At 41.6% G+C, this 26,874-nt stretch overlaps 1 protein-coding gene across 8 annotated transcripts in view; it reads right to left on the minus strand.

Moving 5' to 3' along the window:
* The window catches only part of LOC118969586 (histone H2B type 2-F), a 106,454-nt gene that overhangs the window by 26,949 nt on the left and 52,631 nt on the right, over window positions 1-26,874 (minus strand). The window contains exons 1-3 of one of the 8 annotated variants that reach the window (XR_012130334.1): window positions 14,777-15,215; window positions 9,422-11,045; window positions 5,085-6,049 (exon numbers count right to left, since the gene is read on the minus strand). The exons of 1 other annotated variant lie outside the window; for it this stretch is intronic. Coding sequence is in view for 2 of the 7 variants with exons in the window: in XM_073234548.1 (XP_073090649.1) it covers window positions 22,653-22,893 (241 nt within the window). In the remaining 5 variants the exon portion in view is untranslated. 6 more of the 8 variants (XR_012130333.1, XR_012130336.1, XR_012130337.1 and 3 more) reach the window with 6 other exon arrangements.

The following is a 26,874-nucleotide window of genomic DNA, read 5'->3' on the forward strand; positions in this document are numbered from 1 at the left end:
AGGGCTTATCTGTACCAAAGAGGTGAGGGAAGGGCTGGTTGTTGCCATCTGCTGGAGCAGGAAACAGAGAAACGGCCCCAGATGGCAGTTTCTGAACACAAAATGGATTTTAATTTTTATTTCTCCCTTTGGCTGATTTTGGTTTTTAGAGGTATTTTGCAACAGATTTCTTCTCCCAAACTTACACTGTAGGATCTGAAGAATCAAAAGTTAGCATAAGTACAGCCATCTTAAAGGCTTAAATACCACCCCCTAACCTAGAAGGAGGAAAATTATTAGAATCTTGAAAAACAAGTTAGTCAGCCAGTGTTAAATGTAGTGACCTTTAATTAGCTGACTTCAAATCAGTTAATCATACACACCAAGCTTATCTTGCTAGAACCACCCTAAACATTCCGAAGGTAATCTTATCTAACCAGACCCCAGGATGTGGCCCCAGCCAAAGATTTATGTGTCTCTGAAAAAACACTGTATTGTGATTGTGGAAAATGTTGCTCCCTTTGAAAATGCTATAAAACCTTCTGGCTTTGTGTGCTCAGGGTCCTTGTTGAGACCCGCTGCGTCGGGCTAACTTGGACCCCAGCTAGCTGGTTCCTGAATAAATTCCTCTTGCTTATTGCATCAAGAGACGCCTTTCGTGAGTGATTTGGGGCGGCGTCCTCCTCTGGGAGAATCCAACAACACTACCTGTACAAGCCATATACCTCCCCTACTTAAAATCTTTCACTGGTTTCCCCTTTCCCTCAATGTAATGAAGTTCAACCTTCTTAACATATCATCAGAGGGATCCCTGTCTTGATGTCCTTGTGATAGTTCTAGTCTAACTGTTTGCCCACATTTCCTGCAATTCTCCAAATGGACCATGACCTTTTAGGATTATTGTTTATGAACATGTATTTCTGTAAGATAAATTTTAGCAAAAATAAGCAGGCGAAGAGAGGTAACAAAGGGCCAGGTAGTTTATTTGAATGCCACTCCCGGGTGATGTTCCGTGGCCTGGGTATTACAGGCCGGGGAAGTCACACCAGGTCAGTGAGGTGAGGGCTTATAAGGGATTAGGAGGGGGAGGAGTGGGCAAGCTATCCTAGGGGGCATGGAGATGTATGATTGGCTAGAGGTGACATAATAGACAACTAGAAACTTTTTTTCCTTCCAAGAGGGAGGAGGCTGACATCTGGGTCTTAGTTGGCACATCAGAAGGATGGAATTCAGGAAGAGCTGTCCCCTTTCTATATAAGGTGCGGACCTTGGGGTCTGGTCTGTTCTCCCCCTATGGCATCTCTCTGTTCTGTTTGCATGTCCTTGTTTTTCCTTCCTCCAGCCTAACATTCCAGCCTTCTGGTCATAATGGGTGATGACTCAATCTGGCTACTTCTGGATGACAAGGGGTGTCGTGGGGGTTTGAGGCTGGTATTAGGCTGAAGGAAGGGGCTCAGTGGGAAGAGGTGCGTAATGGTGAAGTAACATCTGGTTGGTGGCGACCCAGGTCATCTGGGTTAGCTGCTATTGGAGGAACCTGGGGACACAAGGGGCAACTAAGAGTAAACTACAAATTGTCATTAAGGGGCCTACTAGGGGCATTAGCCAGGCCATGATAGGGAACTGGAATTCTGGATCCAGTTTACATCTCAATGACTAGTATTGGGATTTACTGTAGATAAGACTGCATTATTGAAATAATACTTTTCTCTAACATCACTCTCATTTTTACTAGAAGTAGCTAGATTAAGAAAATAATTAACAGTTGGATTGATTATTTGCATATGTGCAGCAAGAAGAGCAATTGATTACATAGGCTATTTTAAATATGCTTTGCTGGAACTTTGTGTAAGGAATTTCAGATTGAACTTTTAAGGGCTTTTTGAGGCCAGAAAGCCAAGCCAGACTTGCCATCAGGTTGTGCTTGCAGTACCTGTACATTTGGGTGAATTCCTCTCTTCTCTGAGGTTCCCAAGACATTCTTGAGGTTTTTGCACCTGCCAAGCAGTGAACTTCCTTACTGGTAAGACTGCTGGGAACTCTGTAAGCAAGGTACTAGGCCAGTTCTTTTAAGGGGCTTTGTTGGCTTTATAAAGTCAATCTTAGTTCCTTAAAGCTGTCTGTTCATATCTGAGTTTACACACATGTCTGTCTCTCAGGTATGACGTTCTAGTCAAAGCTTTGGTAATATAACCAGTGATTTTAATTGGTTCTCTTACAAGGAAAGCAGATTCTTATTGAACTTGTGCAAATAAACATACTGCCATGAAATATAAAAATAGTCACTGAGAGTTTTTAAATTCTGGAGGGATCAGGTAGAGAGAAAGATAAAGTTTCAATTCTGCTTATAAAGGCAGTCATTTACTAAACTGTTGTCAGCTTAAAAGAAAAAGCTTAAAACACTTAATCAACATTTGAAACAAAAAGCCCTAAAATCATCTTCTTTAGTTTACTTAATCCTATGTAACTAATACCTGTTCTACTGGAATCTAGTTCTTTACTAGCATAAGAGTAATAAAACAGTGACTATAAGTAATAAAAGACTTACAAATGACAATGGTTAAAGATTTGATGAGAGCTTACTGTAAGACAGTTGACATGAGGAAATTCTGATATGTCTGTAACACAAAATACTTAGTAACAAAGTTTAGCATTATTCTTTTTTGACAGTGCTTTCTAAGTAATTAAGCAGGTAATTATATATCAAATAAATAAGTTAAATTAGCCAAATACTTTCTCCAATGAGAAAAGTTCCTCTGACATGTTCCAGGGGCCCTCTGGAAAATATCAGAGTTAACTAGAGGTAAAAGTACCTTTTTGAGTTTGATTTTGGGAAGTTGTCAGTAGAAAGTTTCTTTGACACTTGCTTAAATAGGATTATAGGTTGCCATGAAGCAATAGTTATCTATTTAACTAGAATGACAACAAAATACCTCAAAGGCAAATAAAGAAGATTACACAGTTGTTAGCAAACTTTAGCTTTTAGTCTTTTTAATATTAAGATCTTATTTTCCTAAATACTCCAACAACTCATTGAGACTTTAAGCATGAGAAACTGCTTTGATAAAACAGAGAACTTTTTGCAATCTTTCAATATTAGGAGCAGACTAACAGTTAAGAAAACTTTGTCTTTTTAACTGAAAACATTCTAATTTTGCTGTGTACTTGATACCGAGACTCATTTGCTTTAATTTTATATAGCATGACCATATTAAATTCTTCCACAAACTTCCTACAACCTTTTTACATTTAGATTTCTCTTTCTAAATAAACAGCTGTACTTTAGAATAAAGTTACTTTCTTTTATCAAAAGACACATTCTTTATCATGCAGAAATGTCTTCCTTACTACTTTAAGTAGTTTTGATTAGAACTTAAAACTATTACTGTAACCTTCAGTGAACACTGAAAAGTAGGCTGCTGTAAACTGTTACACTAGCATTCTTCAGATTGATACATCTATGAATGTATATTATCATTTTTGGAAATGTGCTTTATAGCACAATTTCTTATTAGGAACAAAATGTCCATATAACTTAGCAAACTTTAAGAATTTTGGTTACTACAAAAATTCTCAGGCTGTTTGCATATATATACACTGTTATGCATTAATACAGTATTATTATTAAGATATTTATTTGCTACGCTTGTTTACTTATATTTATCAACTATGCTAGATTACTTACAAAACCTTTACTGAATATTAGACAAGGCCAACCCTTTAAGCATTTTATTCTTAAAAGATTTAGCAGATAACATCAACTTAAATGACCTTAGGTAAACTTAGGCAGCTGATAACAAGAACATGCCCGTCTCAGCCAAACCCAAATTAGCATTAATGCTTAACATTTTTATCAGATTTTCTGGAAATTTTAGATTGCTCAATTTTCACAAGCACTTGTTTTTAAATAAAATATTTTTCATCTATACACCTAGACACACAAACGTACAAACTGGGATACGACGACTAGTCAGCAACACCCCACACACAAAAGCATATACACAGAGAAAGCAATAAAAAGACTTGAGTCACTGGTATCTAACTGCTTTCTCTCTCTCCTCAGCTTCTTGTCAGTGGCTTTTGGAACCAGAAGGCGGGAGAAGCATGTTCTGGTGGGGGAAGAGGGTGGTGAAGGCAGAAGGAGAGGGGGAGGGGGTGGTGCAGCTACTAGAAGAGGAGAGCAGGACAACGGCATGGTTGAGAATGTAGGACTTTAAGATGGCAGTGACACGTGTTAAGACAACGGACTTAAAGATGGTGGTGGAGAGGGGGAGGGGATTGCAAGCTGAGGGAGGCGGGTGACAGGTTTTCTGGTGGATCTGAAAAGGAAGAAGGATGGAGCAGAGTAAGAGGCTGACAATCTTTAACTGGAGATCAGGCCGGGAGAACCTGATTCATTGAACATTTAACATAAAGGTCGGGACGGGAGTGCAAAGTCCAAAAAGCCTGCACATATGGGATTTCACTCTACTTTCCACTCCAGTGGCAATAATTAATCAAGTTGGTGAGGAGGTGTTGGATTCCCCTGAGGAAGGCGCCGCCCCAAATCACTCACCAAAGACGTTTCTTGATGCAACAAGCAAGAGGAATTTATTCAGAAGCCAACTAGTTGGGGTCCAAGTCTGCCCGTCGCAGCGGGTCTCAACGAGGACCCTGAGTACTTACAACTAAGTGGTTATATAGGATTTTCTGAGGCATTCAGCCCTAGAGAATTACCATGGTTACAGATTATGTTGTAGTAACAAGATAACAATACTACATAGCAAGATAACAATACTACAAAGGCAGTAATTTTTCAAACCTACGATTTCTGGGTTAGTGCCACGTCCTGGGGGTGTAGCAAGGTAGGGTCAGCTTTTATGCTTAACTAACCGAAAGGTTAGCGCTGCCAGCAGTCATGATTGATTAACTTGTTTTTCCAGAGGAGTTACCTGGTTTCAGTTGTTCCCTCTGAGTCATATATCAGAATGGCTTTTTGGGCTTCAAGATGGCTACTCTTAGGCTAACTTATTTCTCAGGGAGGTTGGGGTCCTACATTCCCCACTTCTTTTTCTGAACATTCTAATCATGGAATGTTGGTGTCTTCTTGATGTGTGAGGGTATGATACTGTTGTCTCAGCATTAGCACCTGCACAGCACTTACTCTTTCTCTAATAAAGGTTATTACTCGATTTAAAATGCAGGGACTTAAGGTGAGGAGCAATATAAAAATAAGCAGGGGTCCTGCCAAGGTGGATATTAGAGTTGTAAGCCATGGGGATCTAGAGAACCAGGATTCAAACAGGCTCTGGTTAGCTTCTCGTTCTCGCTTTCGCTGATCTAATCTTTCTCTCAGTTTAGACATTGAGTCTCTTACTACTCCAGTATGGTCTGCATAGAAGCAACATTCTTCTTTTAGAGCTGCACATAATCCACCTTCTTTTAGAAATAGTAAATCTAACCCTCGTCTATTTTGCAGCACTACTTCAGAGAGGGAGGTTAGGGACTCTTCAAGTTTAGAAATAGACTGTTCTATAGTTCTCAAATCTTCATCGATAGCTATTCTTAGTCCTTCATAATGTTGGTTTTCTTGTATAATTGCAGCTGCCCCTGGTCCTACTCCGGCTGCGACTCCTACTCTTAGTAATACAGCTAGAGTGAGTGAGACTGGCTCTCTTTTATACCTTAGTTTAGGTTCTAATTCTGCCACGAATGATAAGTCATCATGATACATTAGTCTGGGTACTAACTGGACCATGATACAGAAATCACGGGAGGAGTTGAAGGCAGAAGTAGAGACACATGGGGTCACTCCAGTGTTACAAGCCCACCATCTCTTGGGAGGAGGGATTAAATACCTGTTTTTACCAGGGAAGGCTATGGGTATGGTCTCATTCTTTCTTCTACAGATAGAGACTCTAGCTGCTGCTAGGGAAAAGGGGCGATGACCGCTCTGGCTGCTTCGTGCTGAGAAGGGGGCGCAGTAAAGGGTGCAGCTAGGTCTCCATCACTGGTCAGTTGAGAGGGCTTCAGAAGGCTGGCGCTTCTATTCTGGGTTTCATTTTTATTACTATTTGCAGTTTTGTGGCTTCTAGGCAAGATAAAACAAATTGTGTTATTAGGTTATGTAGCAACATCTGGAGTTGGATTTTTTATTCTGGAAGGAGGCTACATTATTGAAACGATACTTCTCTCTAAAATCACTCTCATTTTTACTAGAAGTAACTAGGTTAAGAAAATAATTAACAGCTGGCTTGATTATTTGCACAGGTGCAGCAAGAAGAGCAATTGATTACACAGGCTCTTTTAAATATGCTTTGCTGGAACTTTTTGTAAGGAATTTCAGATTGAACTTTTAAAGGCCTCTTGAGGCCAGACAGCCAAGCCAGACTTGCCATCAGGCTTTACCTGCAGTACCTGTAGATTTGGATGAATTCTTCTCTTCTCGAGGTCTCTGCACCTGCCAGGAAGTGACCTTCTTTACTCACCTGGTAAGGCTGCTGGGAACTCTGTAAGCAAGGTACTAGGCCAGTTCTTCCAAGGGGCTTTGTTGGCTTTATAAAGTCAATCTTAGTTCTTTAAAGTTGTTCACATCTGAGTCTATGCACATGTCTCTCAGGTACGACATTCCAGTCAAAGCCCTGGTAGTATAACCAGTGTTCTTAAGTAGTCTTCTCACAAGGAAAGCAGATTCTTATTGAACTCGTGCAAATAAACATACTGCCATGGAATATAAAAACAGTCACTGAAAGTTTTTAAACTCTGGAGGGATCAAGTAGAGAGAAGGATGTTTCAATTCTGCTCATAAAGATAGTCATTTACTAAACTGTTGTCAGTTTAAGAGAACAAGGTTAAAACATTTTACCAGCAACATTTGAAACAAAAAGACACAAAATCATTTTCTTTAGTTTATATAATCTTATGTAACTAATACCTGTTCTGCTGAAATCTAGTTCTTTACCAGTTTAGGGATAATACTATAAATGACAAAAGACTTACAAATGACAATGGTTAAAGATCTGATGAGAGCTTACTGTAAAACAGTTGACATAAGGAAATTCTGATATTTCTGTAATACAAAACATTTAGTAACAAAGTTTAGCATCATTCTCTTTGACAGTGCTTTCCTGGTAAATAAATATATATATATCAGATAAATAAGCCAAATTAGTCAAATACTTTCTCTAGTGAGAAAAAATTCTTCTGACATGTTCCAGGGGCCCTCTGGAAAATATCAGAGTTAACTAGAGGTAAAAGCACCTTTTTGCATTTAATTTTTTTAGAACTATCATTACACATTTATTGTCTATATACTCAGCACAGTAAACAAGATATCTTAAAAAGTGGGGCAGCAGGGGAGATTGCTGCTGTCAATTTTTAAAGACAACATACAGAAAGTCAAACTAATTTTAGGTTACTAAGCATTCTTGAGAGAATGGTAGCAGATGGTAGATTCTTCTGCTTTCATCTTCAGGAGGGGAAAAAAGCTACAATAAGAATTCATATTTAGCTGAAAGAACTGTCTAAACTCAAGGCAGAGTATAATATCACCAGGCATACAAAAGACCTGTTAGAGATACATACAAAGAATGAATATGGCTATAGTCAAATTCAACTTAAAAGTTTAAGCAGAATCTCAAATTTAAATGTCTCTTTCTTTCACACAGATATTCAGATATGACCAGAAATATGATTTGAGATGAAAGAGGTCAGGCATTTTACTTCTTCATTTAGGGACTGAGAAATGATGACCTTTGGCTTACAATCAATAGCTTACAAACAGTGAAAATAATAAGAACATAACTCAGCATAAGTGTCTAAGACCAGATACAAAAAAGCAGAGAAAGTGCTTAAGTTTACAGGTCTTCCCTGAAAGCTTCAAGAATGTTTTACTCTTTAATAGTAGATATAAGCTGCTATGCAAATTCTATTAAAAGCTCTAAGATTATTTGCATTAAAAAATATGGAGAGTCCCCCATGTTTTTTTTTTTTTAAACATACAGCATATAAATTAAACAAGAAGACCTGGTGGTTCTCAAAAAATCTATTACAACTTTTCTCAAAAGTGGTCACACGTTCGTCTATCTAAACCTTTACAGTGAAACCTGTTTTTCTGGGAGAAACATAATCTTGTCCAGATTCTACAGTTTAATAAATTTTGGTTTGTTAACTAAGTGCATTTAATCAGCTGAAAAAAGCTTTGTTACTATTCTGCTTAGGAATTCAATTTTTCAGGCCATGCAATCATTTTTAATAACAAAATATTTCAAAGGCAAATAAAGGTTATACAGTTGTTAACAAACTTTAGCTTTTAGTCCCTTTAACATTACGATTTCATGGCAACTCACTGAGACTTTAAGCATGAGAAACTGCTGTGATCTTTCAACATAGAGAAATGCCCTCTCTATCACTTTAAGCAGTTCTAACCAGAACTCAAAACTATTAGAAACTTCAAGCTCCAGTGAACACTGAGAAGCAGGACACTGCAAACTGTCAAACCAACATTTCCTAGACTGACAAACTTACGAACACATTCTACAATTTCTGCAACCATGAGCTTCACAGCACAATCTCCCAGCAAACACAGAGCACATCTTCTCAACTTAACAAAACTCTAAGGCTTTAAGTTACTACAAAGATTCTCAGGCTGCAGGTAGGCATACACACTGCAACACACAATTAAAAAGGTGTTCACTTGCCACACTTATCCAGCTCACCTACCTGCAACAACTACGCTAGCCTACTCACAAGACCCCCACTGAACACTAGACAAAGCCAAGCTTCTAAGCATTCTATTCTTAAAAGATTTAGCAGATAACATGACTCAAATGACTCTAGGTAAACTCAGGCAGCCGACAACTACCAGGACATGCCCGCCTCAGGCAAACTCAAATTAGCATTAATGCTTAACACTTTTTTATCAGGTTTTCTGGAAGTTTTAGAACACTCAATTTTCACAAGCGCTTGTCTTTAAATCAATTTCATTAATACCATCCGGAGGTAGAAAGATATATTCATTTACACACTTAGGGGGTTGTCTGAGTCTGTCCCATTGTCAGTATAACAATTATTAGGCACATGAAAGACACAAAAAACAGAGACACACACAGATTAGACACACAGCGGCCGCTTTTTGTTTTTTCTCAGATTTTCAAACAGAAACCGAAAGGAATCAGAGGGTTGATATTCCTGGCGCCTGAAAATCAACCCTATCTCATCAGATTCACCTTGCCAGAAAAACAGACGGGAGGCTACCAGGCGTCCCTGGCCTCCCAACCTCCCCGAGGCGTCCCCCAGGGTTGCAGCCTGCGGTGCTCCTAGTACATCTACCGACCGCAGTCTCGACCCCTTTACGGGATCGGGACAGCTGCCAGACAGTGGGTACCCCTTTTCAGAATTCTGACCGGTCTCACTGAAAAACAGAAGACAGAACACAGACAACTCAAGGCGCTACTAATCTTACCTCTTCCTCCAAGAGCGACTTCGGGAGTGAAGCGGGGTGAGCGCATGATCCCGGACGAGCCCCCAAATGTTGGATTCCCCTGAGGAAGGCGCCGCCCCAAATCACTCACCAAAGACGTTTCTTGATGCAACAAGCAAGAGGAATTTATTCAGAAGCCAACTAGTTGGGGTCCAAGTCTGCCCGTCGCAGCGGGTCTCAACGAGGACCCTGAGTACTTACAACTAAGTGGTTATATAGGATTTTCTGAGGCATTCAGCCCTAGAGAATTACCATGGTTACAGATTATGTTGTAGTAACAAGATAACAATACTACATAGCAAGATAACAATACTACAAAGGCAGTAATTTTTCAAACCTACGATTTCTGGGTTAGTGCCACGTCCTGGGGGTGTAGCAAGGTAGGGTCAGCTTTTATGCTTAACTAACCGAAAGGTTAGCGCTGCCAGCAGTCATGATTGATTAACTTGTTTTTCCAGAGGAGTTACCTGGTTTCAGTTGTTCCCTCTGAGTCATATATCAGAATGGCTTTTTGGGCTTCAAGATGGCTACTCTTAGGCTAACTTATTTCTCAGGGAGGTTGGGGTCCTACATTCCCCACTTCTTTTTCTGAACATTCTAATCATGGAATGTTGGTGTCTTCTTGATGTGTGAGGGTATGATACTGTTGTCTCAGCATTAGCACCTGCACAGCACTTACTCTTTCTCTAATAAAGGTTATTACTCGATTTAAAATGCAGGGACTTAAGGTGAGGAGCAATATAAAAATAAGCAGGGGTCCTGCCAAGGTGGATATTAGAGTTGTAAGCCATGGGGATCTAGAGAACCAGGATTCAAACAGGCTCTGGTTAGCTTCTCGTTCTCGCTTTCGCTGATCTAATCTTTCTCTCAGTTTAGACATTGAGTCTCTTACTACTCCAGTATGGTCTGCATAGAAGCAACATTCTTCTTTTAGAGCTGCACATAATCCACCTTCTTTTAGAAATAGTAAATCTAACCCTCGTCTATTTTGCAGCACTACTTCAGAGAGGGAGGTTAGGGACTCTTCAAGTTTAGAAATAGACTGTTCTATAGTTCTCAAATCTTCATCGATAGCTATTCTTAGTCCTTCATAATGTTGGTTTTCTTGTATAATTGCAGCTGCCCCTGGTCCTACTCCGGCTGCGACTCCTACTCTTAGTAATACAGCTAGAGTGAGTGAGACTGGCTCTCTTTTATACCTTAGTTTAGGTTCTAATTCTGCCACGAATGATAAGTCATCATGATACATTAGTCTGGGTACTAACTGGACCATGATACAGAAATCACGGGAGGAGTTGAAGGCAGAAGTAGAGACACATGGGGTCACTCCAGTGTTACAAGCCCACCATCTCTTGGGAGGAGGGATTAAATACCTGTTTTTACCAGGGAAGGCTATGGGTATGGTCTCATTCTTTCTTCTACAGATAGAGACTCTAGCTGCTGCTAGGGAAAAGGGGCGATGACCGCTCTGGCTGCTTCGTGCTGAGAAGGGGGCGCAGTAAAGGGTGCAGCTAGGTCTCCATCACTGGTCAGTTGAGAGGGCTTCAGAAGGCTGGCGCTTCTATTCTGGGTTTCATTTTTATTACTATTTGCAGTTTTGTGGCTTCTAGGCAAGATAAAACAAATTGTGTTATTAGGTTATGTAGCAACATCTGGAGTTGGATTTTTTATTCTGGAAGGAGGCTACATTATTGAAACGATACTTCTCTCTAAAATCACTCTCATTTTTACTAGAAGTAACTAGGTTAAGAAAATAATTAACAGCTGGCTTGATTATTTGCACAGGTGCAGCAAGAAGAGCAATTGATTACACAGGCTCTTTTAAATATGCTTTGCTGGAACTTTTTGTAAGGAATTTCAGATTGAACTTTTAAAGGCCTCTTGAGGCCAGACAGCCAAGCCAGACTTGCCATCAGGCTTTACCTGCAGTACCTGTAGATTTGGATGAATTCTTCTCTTCTCGAGGTCTCTGCACCTGCCAGGAAGTGACCTTCTTTACTCACCTGGTAAGGCTGCTGGGAACTCTGTAAGCAAGGTACTAGGCCAGTTCTTCCAAGGGGCTTTGTTGGCTTTATAAAGTCAATCTTAGTTCTTTAAAGTTGTTCACATCTGAGTCTATGCACATGTCTCTCAGGTACGACATTCCAGTCAAAGCCCTGGTAGTATAACCAGTGTTCTTAAGTAGTCTTCTCACAAGGAAAGCAGATTCTTATTGAACTCGTGCAAATAAACATACTGCCATGGAATATAAAAACAGTCACTGAAAGTTTTTAAACTCTGGAGGGATCAAGTAGAGAGAAGGATGTTTCAATTCTGCTCATAAAGATAGTCATTTACTAAACTGTTGTCAGTTTAAGAGAACAAGGTTAAAACATTTTACCAGCAACATTTGAAACAAAAAGACACAAAATCATTTTCTTTAGTTTATATAATCTTATGTAACTAATACCTGTTCTGCTGAAATCTAGTTCTTTACCAGTTTAGGGATAATACTATAAATGACAAAAGACTTACAAATGACAATGGTTAAAGATCTGATGAGAGCTTACTGTAAAACAGTTGACATAAGGAAATTCTGATATTTCTGTAATACAAAACATTTAGTAACAAAGTTTAGCATCATTCTCTTTGACAGTGCTTTCCTGGTAAATAAATATATATATATCAGATAAATAAGCCAAATTAGTCAAATACTTTCTCTAGTGAGAAAAAATTCTTCTGACATGTTCCAGGGGCCCTCTGGAAAATATCAGAGTTAACTAGAGGTAAAAGCACCTTTTTGCATTTAATTTTTTTAGAACTATCATTACACATTTATTGTCTATATACTCAGCACAGTAAACAAGATATCTTAAAAAGTGGGGCAGCAGGGGAGATTGCTGCTGTCAATTTTTAAAGACAACATACAGAAAGTCAAACTAATTTTAGGTTACTAAGCATTCTTGAGAGAATGGTAGCAGATGGTAGATTCTTCTGCTTTCATCTTCAGGAGGGGAAAAAAGCTACAATAAGAATTCATATTTAGCTGAAAGAACTGTCTAAACTCAAGGCAGAGTATAATATCACCAGGCATACAAAAGACCTGTTAGAGATACATACAAAGAATGAATATGGCTATAGTCAAATTCAACTTAAAAGTTTAAGCAGAATCTCAAATTTAAATGTCTCTTTCTTTCACACAGATATTCAGATATGACCAGAAATATGATTTGAGATGAAAGAGGTCAGGCATTTTACTTCTTCATTTAGGGACTGAGAAATGATGACCTTTGGCTTACAATCAATAGCTTACAAACAGTGAAAATAATAAGAACATAACTCAGCATAAGTGTCTAAGACCAGATACAAAAAAGCAGAGAAAGTGCTTAAGTTTACAGGTCTTCCCTGAAAGCTTCAAGAATGTTTTACTCTTTAATAGTAGATATAAGCTGCTATGCAAATTCTATTAAAAGCTCTAAGATTATTTGCATTAAAAAATATGGAGAGTCCCCCATGTTTTTTTTTTTTTAAACATACAGCATATAAATTAAACAAGAAGACCTGGTGGTTCTCAAAAAATCTATTACAACTTTTCTCAAAAGTGGTCACACGTTCGTCTATCTAAACCTTTACAGTGAAACCTGTTTTTCTGGGAGAAACATAATCTTGTCCAGATTCTACAGTTTAATAAATTTTGGTTTGTTAACTAAGTGCATTTAATCAGCTGAAAAAAGCTTTGTTACTATTCTGCTTAGGAATTCAATTTTTCAGGCCATGCAATCATTTTTAATAACAAAATATTTCAAAGGCAAATAAAGGTTATACAGTTGTTAACAAACTTTAGCTTTTAGTCCCTTTAACATTACGATTTCATGGCAACTCACTGAGACTTTAAGCATGAGAAACTGCTGTGATCTTTCAACATAGAGAAATGCCCTCTCTATCACTTTAAGCAGTTCTAACCAGAACTCAAAACTATTAGAAACTTCAAGCTCCAGTGAACACTGAGAAGCAGGACACTGCAAACTGTCAAACCAACATTTCCTAGACTGACAAACTTACGAACACATTCTACAATTTCTGCAACCATGAGCTTCACAGCACAATCTCCCAGCAAACACAGAGCACATCTTCTCAACTTAACAAAACTCTAAGGCTTTAAGTTACTACAAAGATTCTCAGGCTGCAGGTAGGCATACACACTGCAACACACAATTAAAAAGGTGTTCACTTGCCACACTTATCCAGCTCACCTACCTGCAACAACTACGCTAGCCTACTCACAAGACCCCCACTGAACACTAGACAAAGCCAAGCTTCTAAGCATTCTATTCTTAAAAGATTTAGCAGATAACATGACTCAAATGACTCTAGGTAAACTCAGGCAGCCGACAACTACCAGGACATGCCCGCCTCAGGCAAACTCAAATTAGCATTAATGCTTAACACTTTTTTATCAGGTTTTCTGGAAGTTTTAGAACACTCAATTTTCACAAGCGCTTGTCTTTAAATCAATTTCATTAATACCATCCGGAGGTAGAAAGATATATTCATTTACACACTTAGGGGGTTGTCTGAGTCTGTCCCATTGTCAGTATAACAATTATTAGGCACATGAAAGACACAAAAAACAGAGACACACACAGATTAGACACACAGCGGCCGCTTTTTGTTTTTTCTCAGATTTTCAAACAGAAACCGAAAGGAATCAGAGGGTTGATATTCCTGGCGCCTGAAAATCAACCCTATCTCATCAGATTCACCTTGCCAGAAAAACAGACGGGAGGCTACCAGGCGTCCCTGGCCTCCCAACCTCCCCGAGGCGTCCCCCAGGGTTGCAGCCTGCGGTGCTCCTAGTACATCTACCGACCGCAGTCTCGACCCCTTTACGGGATCGGGACAGCTGCCAGACAGTGGGTACCCCTTTTCAGAATTCTGACCGGTCTCACTGAAAAACAGAAGACAGAACACAGACAACTCAAGGCGCTACTAATCTTACCTCTTCCTCCAAGAGCGACTTCGGGAGTGAAGCGGGGTGAGCGCATGATCCCGGACGAGCCCCCAAATGTTGGATTCCCCTGAGGAAGGCGCCGCCCCAAATCACTCACCAAAGACGTTTCTTGATGCAACAAGCAAGAGGAATTTATTCAGAAGCCAACTAGTTGGGGTCCAAGTCTGCCCGTCGCAGCGGGTCTCAACGAGGACCCTGAGTACTTACAACTAAGTGGTTATATAGGATTTTCTGAGGCATTCAGCCCTAGAGAATTACCATGGTTACAGATTATGTTGTAGTAACAAGATAACAATACTACATAGCAAGATAACAATACTACAAAGGCAGTAATTTTTCAAACCTACGATTTCTGGGTTAGTGCCACGTCCTGGGGGTGTAGCAAGGTAGGGTCAGCTTTTATGCTTAACTAACCGAAAGGTTAGCGCTGCCAGCAGTCATGATTGATTAACTTGTTTTTCCAGAGGAGTTACCTGGTTTCAGTTGTTCCCTCTGAGTCATATATCAGAATGGCTTTTTGGGCTTCAAGATGGCTACTCTTAGGCTAACTTATTTCTCAGGGAGGTTGGGGTCCTACAGAGGCTAAAATTGAAAGTTCCCTCAGGGGGCCAGCGAGATTGATTGTCCAAGGGATACTGAGGCCTGGCCTCAGAGCAAAGAAAGACTAACTTCTATTTGTGAACTTCCCGGGATAAATATGGAGTAACCTAATTAGAAATGAGACACAGCAGTGGGGTCTGAGCCTCTGCTTTTGAGGGCTGGTTCCCCATGTCTGTGTCACCCTCCCAACTAATCCCGCTGAGAGGAGCTCCGAGCATCCCAAGCGCACCAAGTCAGGGGAGACATCCTAGGAGCCTGGGTGAGAGATGTCTCCCCCACCGCAGGACCAGGGGTGGGCTGGATGCCTGCAGACGTCCTGGGGCCTGGGGTAGGGATGTCTCCCATACTGCAGGGCCAGGGGCAGGCTGGATGCCTACAGAGGGTTGGCCACCTGGACATACGTATGATTTCTAATGAACCAGGTGAAATGGAGTTAGGGAGGGAAACAGACCTGGGGAAACTGAGGGATTCACTGGAAAATAGTCCATGTAGTGGAGAGCAGGCTGAGGTCCTGGGTTGGGGAAGGAGGGGGCAGGGCCACCAGTGGCTGGCCGGGGCCCTGAGCTCACACTCCTTCCCGGGTTTCGGCATCAAATGTAAGATAAATTTTAGCCAAAATAAGCAGGCAAAGAGAGGCAACAAAGGGCCAGGTAGTTTATTTGAATGCCACTCCTGGCTGATGTTCCGTGGCCTGGGTATTACAGGCCAGGGAAGTTACATCTGGTCAGGGAGGTGGGGGCTTATAAGGGATTAGGAGTGGGAGGAGTGGGCAAGCTATCTTAGGGGGGTGTGGGGAGGTATGATTGGCTAAATGTGACATAATAGACAACTAGAAACTTTTTTCCTTCCAAGAGGGAGGAGGCTGACATCGGGGTCTTAGTTGGCACATCAGAAGGATGGAATTCAGGAAGAGCTGTCCCCTTTCCATATAAGGCACGGACCTTGGGGTCTTGTCTGTTCTCCCCCTATGGCATCTCTCTGTTCTGTTTGCATGTCCTTGTTTTTCCTTCCTCTAGCTTAACAATTTCCACCTGAGAAAGCTTCTCTTTCTCTTCCTTTCCTATTATTTCCCACCTACCCCCAACAAAAACAAAAATACTCAGACACAAAGGTCTAACACCTGCTTTTCCTTCAAAACCCAGACCATAGGTAATCTCCTCAGGAATTTTGATTAGTTCTCTCCTCATATTTTGAGTTTTTGTTTATCTCTCCTTCAAGATTGTGATGCTTTTGAAGGTTGTCTATGTCCCTACTTCTTAGCTCAGTGTCTGCTGCCCCACTTTATGTTTTAAAGATAAGCTTGACTTACTCAATTTTGAGTTTCCTTACTCTGAGATGCTCTTTCAACATGTTGAGTATAAGAGGATAACAGTACTATCGCGCCCGCTTCCCATGGGTCGAGTCGACACGATCACAGGAGACCTGGTTTGGTTTCAATCAGCTTTAATTTCTTCTCACAGGCGGTGTTACAGAAAGATTGCAACTTGCACGCAGGCAACTATGAGTTAGAGCTCTTAGTTTCTCTCTAGCTTATTCCTCTCCTCTCTGCAGGCTGGCTCGCTAGCTTCTGGTTCTGCTGGCCTCTCTTCTGCTGGCTTCTCCCTCTTCCTACTACTAACTACCGTTATATATGTTTCCTAGACCAATCAAAGGGGAGAGCATGCGTGACCTTTAACTCTATTGGCGACAGGGTGGAAATCACTCAGTGTGCACGAGCACGGAACTACATATAAGGTCTGGGAGGGGGATTCTCCTACCTGGCAGAGGGGATTCGTGGGATGTGCCATTACCGGATGTGAGCGCCATCTTAGAAGGGCTGGCGTCTGACCTCGGCTGCGGCTCAGACCTCTACAAGTACTATGTTGGAACAATCAAAATTTCCCTTCCTTCACCCTTCCTTCCTTCTTTCATCTTTACTTCCTTCCTGCCTTCCTCCCTCCCTCCCTCCTCCCTTCCCTTCTCTCTCTCTCTCTCTCTCTCTCATTCTTTCTCTTTCTCTCTCCTTCCTTCTTTCCTTCCTTCCCTCTTTTAAACTCTCCTGGAAATCTGATGTTTTAAGGAATAAATTCTGAAGTGTGATAAAAAATTTATTGTTTCTGAACATTTCTCTGTAAACAGGAAGCAGGGTGTAGATGGTGGGGGTGGGTAGGAGTTCTGGTCTGTGTAAAGGAAAATGGTGATTAATGATGCAATAACGTTTTTAAACACTGTAAGATCCCCAAATTCCCCTTATACCATTTGCTGAAAAAAGTTCTGTCTTTGGCCCCCTTCCTCCCTTCCTCCTTTCCCTGCGGGCTTGCGGGGACTTCCCCCGCCCTCAGTGGTCATGATCCTCCCGCTCCTCCTGCCCCTCCTCCCTCTTCTCCTTCCTCAAGGACGAAGCCGGAGGGAAGGGAGGTGGGCGGAGAAGACCCCCAAGGCCAGGGCAGAGGAGGACTTTGTTGGAGAGCTCGGAGGAATGGAAGGAAAAAAGCAAGCTGTGGGCTGTGAGATAAACGGTGAGATAAGCAGATTTCAATAGTTGTGGCGTGGACTACAGCCTTCCAGAGTACCCAAATAATACAAACAAAGGAATTTAGCTTTCACTTTCAATTACAGGTTGGTTCCTGGAGAGTGTTCTCTGAGCTCACATCATCGTAAAGCTTAGCGTCATGGGTTATGTCTCCACAGGGTTGTCCTTGGCCGTAGTAAAGGGTACTGTCCACACCTTTCTCTCGAAACAAAATCTTGGAATCTCAATAACATACACTCTGCCACAACATTCATGGAGGTGGGGGCGGGGCGTGGGGTGAAAATGTGTCACATGCATAAAGTAAAATGCACAGAACCTATGTGTAAAATATGACAAATGATTATATGCACACACCTGTGTAATCTCCACACAGATGAAGACGTTAAGGTAGTATTTGTCCTTTAGCCAATCGCTCCAAAGCTTTACCAGGTCATAACCTTCTACTTCATCCCCCACTCCCACTTCATAATAATTCTGCTTCTGCTTCCCTCTCTTCCTCTCCCTCTTGCCCTCCTCTTCCTGTTCCTCCTCCTTCTTTTTCAATCTGTAATGTTCCCTCATGGGCCTTCACTTTTAAAATCCCTTATTGGTAATGAATTTGAGCACTGTTACATGTTTGCCACTTGAATTTTTTTTTATAAAGTACACATCCCCACCCCAACTGCCACCCAATTCCGTGGTGATTTTCCCATAGGTCTGTCTGCCTTTTTCTTCTTCTTTTGCAAGCATACATTACATAACTTGGGTACCAGTTGATTATGCTGACTGAAAATACATCGCCGAAACCATGACGTCTTTTTACTCTTCATTCTGTGTTTTGATGAACAAAGATTCTTGATGTCGTCAAATTGATCTGTCTCTTCATTAAGAATTTGTCTTTTTTGCCTTATTTTTTTAAATTATGAAAATACCCTGCTATATAATACCAACTAAAATAATTTTTGTTTCACTTCATGTTTAGTTGTTTAATCCTCACTGAAATGATTTTGGTTATGGCAGAAGTGGGGACCATAGGGACCATATTACTTCCCCCTACTTACCTTCCAAGGGATGGAATTATATGCTGTAGTAGTTGAACATTTATGTTTGTAATACTGTAAGTCCCAGGATTGGAAATCCTGGTTAAAAGTACCTCTAAAAAACCAAAATCAGTCAAAGGGAGAAATAAAGTTTAAATCCTGTTTATTGCTTCAAAGTGCAGTCCAGCACCCTCTCTCTCCCCTGCTCCAGAGGAAGCAAGCAAGCAAGCCCCTTCTTTTGGCCTCTCAGGTTCAGACATGCCCTCAGTTGCCCAGGCAAATGCCAGTTGACATGGAGATGAACTTATCTCTACCCCTGAGGATATGCAAATGCACCAAAGCCAGGCGAGATATTCTGGAAATGTTACAATTTTATCCACAAATACCTTTGTGTTTTGAACCCTCAGTTTAGCCCACTTTCTCTGAAAAGCCCACTTTTTCATTTTTGTATGTTCCAAATAAACTAAATTCTCCTGATAATTTTCGTGGTTTGTCTTTCATGCATGTAAATAATTATGGTTTTCATTTTCATCTTCACATCTCATACCTTTTCTTTCTCTTGCCTTTCCTCACTGACTAAGATCTCCATCACAATAGTTGTGATGAGAAGTTGTCACAGTAGGCCTATTTGCTTGCTAGCTGGTGGTTCCTCGTTGGGAAGCAGGGTGGGGGTGGTGGTGATGTCAGTATTTAATCATCAAATATAATGTTTGCTGAAGGCTTCTGTCTGTTTTTGTTTTGGAAGCCACCCTTAGCTTATCTGGGTGCTTCTCTTTTATTCCTATTATGTGCAGAGGTTTTCAAGAATCATAACTTAATGCTGAAATTTTGTCAAATACCTTTTCTGTGTTTTACTGACTATGACTTAAGTTATTAAGACTATCCTTTAAGCTGTTAATGTGATGAATTAGGTTAATTTATTTTCTAATGATAATCAACCATTGTCCCCAGTATAAGACCAGTTTTGTCATGATGTATTTTTAAACGTATGGCTGGATTCCATATTTTAAGAAATATTGCAGCTATATTCAGAATAAGACAAGCCTGTAATTTCTGCTTCTCACATTGCCTTTTTTGGGTTTTTGGCTTCAATACACAGGTGTTGAAGTCATAAAATAAGTTGGAGAAAGGTATAATCTTTTCGTTCTCTTAGAATTTACTTGGTTTTGAGTCATTTCCTCTAATGAACATTTTTGGTCCTTAGCTTTCACTGTGAGGAGATTTTTGAATTCTGGTCTAAAAAATGTAAGGCTTGTAGGACTCGTCCATCTGCATCCCCCCCCACCCCTCCCCACAGCCCCTGTAGGATCTGAAGAATCAAAAGTTAGCATAAGCACAGCCATCTTAAAAGGCTTAGACACCACCCTCTAACCTAGAAGGAGGAAAATTATTAGAACCTTGAAAAACAAGTTAGTCAGCCAGTGTTAATTGTAGTGACCTTTAGTCAGCTAACCTTGGTCAGTTAATCATGCATACCAAGCTTATCTTGCTGAAACCCACCCTAGCATTCTGAGAGTAATCTTATCTCACTGAACCCCCCAAGATGTGACGCCAGCCGATGAATCATGTGTACGTGCTTGTAGAACAATACTGTCCTCTTAGAAAATGCTATAAAAACCTCTGGCTTTAGCTGCTCAGGGTCCTTGTTGAGACCCGCTGCGTCCGGCTAACTTGGACCCCAGCTAGCTGGTTCCTGAATAAATTCCTCTTGCTTATTGCATCAAGAGACGCCTTTCGTGAGTGATTTGGGGCGGCGTCCTCCTCTGGGAGAATCCAACACCCCCAAAATCATTACTGGAATAAATCCATTTCCTCTAAATTTTTTCTTTGGTTGGCATATATGTCTTTATGATACTCATTTATTGTTTCCTCATGTCTACGAATTCAGTAGCAAGACTCCCTTTTCTTCCCTCCTGCCAGTTTTATCAATTTTAGTAGTCTTTCCCTTCCCAGCGTTCTCTTCTGTTTACTGGGTTTGGCGTTTTCTGCCTGCTATTCACCTTTTCCAAGGCTACTGGAGAAATAGAGTTAAGCATTAATAGAGGATACATTCCAGAAAGTGGAACTGCTTAGTGAAAATGTAGTGGGAATGTGTAACTCCGACCACCAACATGTTAGGTGCCAATTATATACACCAAACAGTATTTCACATTTAAAGACTACACTAGAAATTATCAATCTTTTAAATCTAATTTAAACTTTATTTACCTTCAGCTAATCTATTTATATTCAATCCTCATAGACTTTAAGTCCTCATAGATTGAAAGAACTGCCTAGTATTTCAGCAAATTTGAGTTCAAGACCCTTTGTTCTCCTCTGTTTGGGTGTTTACTCTTTCTTTCCAACTATGATTAATTGCTACAAAAAATGTAAGCCTGGCCTTTTTGTTTGCAGCAGTCTCACTGGTTCTAAATTTTATAGATATGGAGCTGTTGCTTGGATAGTTTCATGGGTGTACTTGACTTTTAGGAACTTCAGAAACATGGTGTACAGGAAGGTTCTTAAATCCATCTTTGGAGGTGTTGGCAGAAAGAAATAAGCCCAAGAAATAAAAGTAACAGCTTCTGAAGACCTATGACTGGTTGGAACCAGAGAAGATTTCTAAAAACCAGAGAGGAGTTGTTTTCACAATTCAATTTTCATGTTGATAGCCACCTCATCTATTTTGATGAGGAAATTAGTGGAGGGAAATTTCTTTATTGGATTGCTAATTTTCAATATTTTTATTTGTCTAAAGGAAATTTAATGATAAAAAAAGTTACCATGTAGAATACATACCATTATATGTATTTTGTACATAAATAAATAAATGAATATATACATATATATATATATATATATATATATAATGCAACACTTTATAATTCATAAAGGGAAAGTACTGGTAACCTCTTAAGATAGTGTAGCCCTTATAATAACTGAATGTATGCCATGTTCTCATATGCTTTAGAAGACTGTGCAATAATAGTAAAATGGCATTCCTTGGCCACTTAAGTTGCCTATTTCCTGGCCCAGAATAAAACATAGGAGGAATGACAATGGGAAGAAAAATGGCCTTTTGAAGGATTTACCTAATGTATCTCTCTTATTATTATTTGGAAGGACATCCAAAAATCAAAGGGAAATAGTCATGTAGAAAAAGGGAAATTCTCTGCTATCTCTCTTGCTTAACACAATACCCATTGGAAGAACACTCTTCTCATTCATCACATACTAGGATAGATACTGAACTTTTTTTTCTAATGCTTGAGGACACAGTATATTAGAACATCAAAGAGGTGTAGCTATTACTGTCCTTTTTCCACCTGAGCATCAAAACTGCCACCATGGCTGGTGTCAAGGGGAACTTTGAACCCAGAATCCACACTCCATCTGCCTTCTGTCTGGCCCTCTCCTCATAGGACTTGCACCATCAGACTGATTTGGGAAAGTTTAGCAAATGTTGTTTTGTGCTTAAACAGAAAGAAAAGCCTCTAAGACCTTTTGGTGGTCCAGTTTACTGTGGCACAAGTTCTACCAATAACAAACTGTGATTATATACACCACCAGTTTCCTTTGTGTACATATCTTGCTCAGGAACACCCACACCCATCAGGGAACCTAGGTTATTATAAGAATGAGACTTGGGAAATCTTTGGTTCTCTGGCCAAACACCACCAATTAGTGCTCCAAATCCACCATTTTTTAAACTACAACCACGATATTTTAAATACTACTTATTTTGGAGAGTTCAGTTTAGAGGCAATGGAGATTATTGCTTTAATGTTATTTCTGTATTTTTCAAATTTAACCATAATGTAGATTTCTCATTAAAAAGTATGGTGGGACCAGAAAACAGTGGAACAACAATTTTTATGATAAAATGAACATGCCAAATTTTGGCAGAAGTTATAAGTCTAGCATGCAGTAGTGATTTCAGTATCAGAAATATAGTGTTCTTTACTTTGTGAGAGAAAGCAGTTTGTTTTTTATTTTTCCCTTATGGCTGCCAGAGGGATTGAACATTGCCAGACAGATTTAACCACATAGTCCCAAGAAATTTTACTTGGTAAGCAAGCTACTGAATTTTGTTGGGGTTATCAGTCACTCCTACTACCAGAGATCTGATAACACCACAGTCTTTTGTAGGAATACAAACCAAGAAGTTGAACATTTGCACTTGACAGGGTTACTACAGCAGCCAGATTGTTTTTTCTCCTTGATGAAGCATTCAGAGAATGTGAGGAGGTGTAACCAGTCTGTGAGGCCAGGTGGAGTAGTGTGAGGAGATTTCTTATTACCTGATGTCAGGCTGAGGGGAAGAGAGAGATCAGGGGCATGGAGGGAGCAGTCTCTAGGAATGAAAGAATAATAAGAGAGCTGTGTAACCAATATGAACAGAACAATATTTACATAACAGAGGTACCAGAAGGAGAAGAGGGAGACAAAGGGATTTTAAGTCTCTTTGAGGGAATAATTGCTGAAAACCTTCCCAAGCCAGGGAAGGAAATGGACGCTCAGGTCATGGAAGCACAGCGATCCCCTAACAAAAGGGACCCCAGGAAGACAATATCAAGACATAATAAATAAAATGGAAAAGATCAAAGACAAGGAGAGAGTACTGACAGCAGCCAGAGAGACAAAAGGGAAACCCCACAAGTCTGTCAGCAGACTTCTCAGCAGAAATTTTATAAGCCAGAAAGGAGTGGCATGAAATACTTAATGTTCTGAAACAGAAGGACCTCCAACAAGAATCCTCTACCCAGCAAGAGTATCATTTAAATTTGAAACCGGGATTAAACAATTTCTAGATAAACAACACTTGTGTAGGGAGCCATAGGCCATAGAAACAATGGTCTCACCCTTTTGGCCTAGGTCTCTAGTTTCTCAAGCCTGCCCCATTTACGAAAGATCAATTGACCCAGCTTGCGATTAGACCACTGGGATAGAGATTAAGCAGCTGCCGTGATAACATCTCCTCCTTAGTAAAACAATCTGTCTTTTCTCAGTAATCCCCCACCCATGATCTTTTCCATAGCAACCTAGATAACCCTTGCTACTTCAGCTGGGGCTTGTAAAGGAGTGCAGAGAGCATTAAGAGTCAGGAAAAAGAACTAATAAAACTTAGCTAAACCTTAACAGCAGACCATTCCGGAATAGTAAGAGATTCAATGTCTAAACTTAGAGAGAGACCAGATCAAAGGAAGAGAGAGCGAGAGGCCAGCCAAGGGCTATTTGAATCCTAGTTTACTAAATCCCCATGGTTTACAACCCTGATATCCACCCTGGCAGGGCCCTTGCTTATTTTTATACTGCTTCTCACTTTAGGTCCCTGTATCTTAAACCGGCTAATAGCCTTTGTTAGGGAAAGAGTGAGTGCTGTTCAGGTGCTAATGCTGAGACCGCAGTATCATTCACTCACACAGCAGGAAGAAACAAACATTCCATGATTGGAATGGTCAAAGGAAAGTGGGGAAATGTAGAATCTAAGCATTAGTAAGATTAGTAAACTAGCATAAGCATAGCCATCTTAGAAACCTAGAAACCATTTTCTGAGAGTGTGACTCAGAGGAAAAAACAAAACAAAAAACAAAAAAACAAACAAACCCTGGGCCTGGGTAAGGCCTTGAAAAACAAGTTAATCATGAGCATCGGGTGGTGGGCAGCTGTGACCCTTGGTCAGCTAACCTTGGTCAGTAAATCTTACATACCAAGCTTATCGTGCAGAACCTCCCTAACCATTGAGGGGTAGTCTTACCCTGCCCTTGCTTAACCCCAGGATATATGTCTTGCAAGAATAATGTATAGTTATAGAAAATTGCTATGAGTTAAGTGCTTTGAAATTGCTACATAAACCCTTGGCTCTGAGTGCTCGGGGTCCTTGTTGAGACCCGCTGCTGCATCGGGCTGACTTGGACCTCAGCTAGCTAGCTGAATGAAGACTTTGCTTGAATTTACATCTCTATGCCTGTGTAGTTTGTTCTCTGGGGAAGCCTCGGAAGCCTGGACCCTAACATTTGGGGGCTCGTCCAGGATTCGAGCGGCTTCCCTGAGAACAAAGGACAGCTGGAGGCAAGGTCTAATTGTCCGGACGGGGCAGTGTAATTCGAGGGTCGCCCCCTCGTGTCTGCATAAATCCATTATAAAGCGGGAGTCGCCATCCCGTGTATGGTCTCGGGTTAGTGGTCCCGAGTGAGGAAGTCCGGGCTGGTAGTCCCGGCCCCCAGGTTAGTGACCCTGGATAAAAGTCCAGGTAACCAATCCTGGCCCTAGGGTCCGAGTGACTCGGCCTTAGGAAGGCAAATCCGATCGGCAGAAAACTGGCACCCGAGGAGGAAAAGATCGAGCTCGTCACCCTGCGGCAGTCCGAGTGGACGCCCTTCGGGAGAATTACGAGAGTTTTTGAGGACCCTGAAAGTGGTGAGTGTGGTGCGAACCAGAGTGAGAGAAGGACCGGTCCGAACGAGTGCGATCACATGTGGTGTGTATGTTTGGTGTTATCATTGATTGTTTTACTGTGTTTTGGTTTTGGTTTATATTTCTTTTTGCACTTCTCATTTTAAGTTTCCTTGTTCTAAGGTTCTCCTGCTCTCTCCGTTCCTCCTTTCTGCCACTACATCTTTCCCCGCGGGCACGGGTCGGGCAATTAAGAGCCATTAGGGCGCCCGCCGCTAGAAGACTCCCGTGACAGGATAAGGGGGTCACGGCCGCGAATCCCAGATAAATTCGCGTCCCCCGCGGAAGAAAAACTGTGCAACGACAGGCACTCGTTTATAAGCACATACAACAGTCATTTTGTTTGAAGTGGCATCTTCATCTTTCGCCTTTGTCTCCCTCATATTCTTTTTCCTTCTTCTTTCTCACCATGGGTCAGACTCAGGCTACTCCTAAGAGTCTGATCCTCTCCCATTTCCCCAAGGTCAAGGAACAGGCCTTAAGTATGAGCCTTGGCATCAAGAAGGGTAAGCTCGACACCTTTTGCTCAGTCGAGTGGCCTTCCTTCGGAGTAGGCTGGCCGGCCCAGGGGTCTCTTTCTTTGGACCTTATTGGCAAGATCAAAGCCATTATCTCCCGGCCAGGTCCTGAGGGCCACCCTGACCAACTTCCCTATATTCTTGTCTGGAAAAAATTGGCCGAGAATCCCCCTTCCTGGTTGGAGCCCTTTTTGGTGGAGAAACCTCATATTGACCCACAAAAGACCTCCGTCCTAGTTGCCCAAGAAAAATCAAAGCCCTCTGATCGCATGGCCAGAAATCCTGTGCGCCCAAGTGCGCCGCCTGTCCTCCCCGACAGTTCTCCTCTTTACCCCCTCCCGCCGATTGAGCAGCCACCCCCGTATGCAGAGGAGAGGGGTGAAGCTGCCGGGGAGATAGAAAATGCGGCTAGGGAACCCAGCAGGGACCAGGCGGCTGCAGCTTCCCCAGATTCTTCAGCAGAGGGAGGCGGGAGGCCGGAAAGAGCTTCCTCACACTCCCCCGCCCTGGCCCCACGCTGGGCGCCAGGTAGAACTGGAGGAATGCAGCTAAGGTCTCGAGGGGCCAGGGAACAAGAAGGGGAGGCTCCCTCCTCCACCTCAGAAGGAGCAGTGCCAGTTCTGCCTGTGCATGCCATCGGTACCGGCATTGCTCAGTAATATCAATATTGGCCCTTTTCATCTAGTGACCTTTATAACTGGAGGACTCAGAATCCTCCCTTCTCAGAGGACCCCAAGTGTCTTATAGGTTTAGTGGAGTCCATTATGTTTACCCATCGTCCCACATGGGACAACTGCCAGCAATTACTCCGCACTCTCTTCACAACGGAAGAACGAGAGCGTATCCTCAATGAAGCCAGGAAAAATGTCCTCGGAGAAAATGGAAGACTCACTACCCTCCAGCCCATCATCGACGAGGCGTTCCCACTTACACGCCCAGATTGGGACGTCGGAACTGCAGAAGGTAGGGAGCGTCTCCGGGTCTACCGCCAGACTCTGATGAACGGTCTCCGGGAGGCCACCAGACGGCCCACTAACTTGGCTAAGGTAAAAACTATTGTTCAGGGGGAAATGGAAAGCCCAGCCGCGTATCTGGAAAGGCTGTTTGATGCTTACAGGCAGTATACCCCCATAAACCCGGAAGCAGAGGAACATAGGTCAGCTGTAGTGCTCTCATTCATCAACCAGGCAGCCCCCGATATCCGGAGAAAACTCCACAAGTGGGAGGACCTAGGGGAGATCTCTATTAGAGAGCTGCTGCAGCAGGCAGAGAAGGTCTTCAATGCTAGAGAAACTCCGGAAGATAGAGAAGAAAGGCTGAGGAAAGAGAAATGGGTAATGCAGGAGAAAAATAGGAAGGAA

The sequence above is a fragment of the Manis javanica genome, chromosome 4 (genome assembly GCF_040802235.1).
Source record: "Manis javanica isolate MJ-LG chromosome 4, MJ_LKY, whole genome shotgun sequence".
Lineage (NCBI taxonomy): Eukaryota > Metazoa > Chordata > Mammalia > Pholidota > Manidae > Manis > Manis javanica.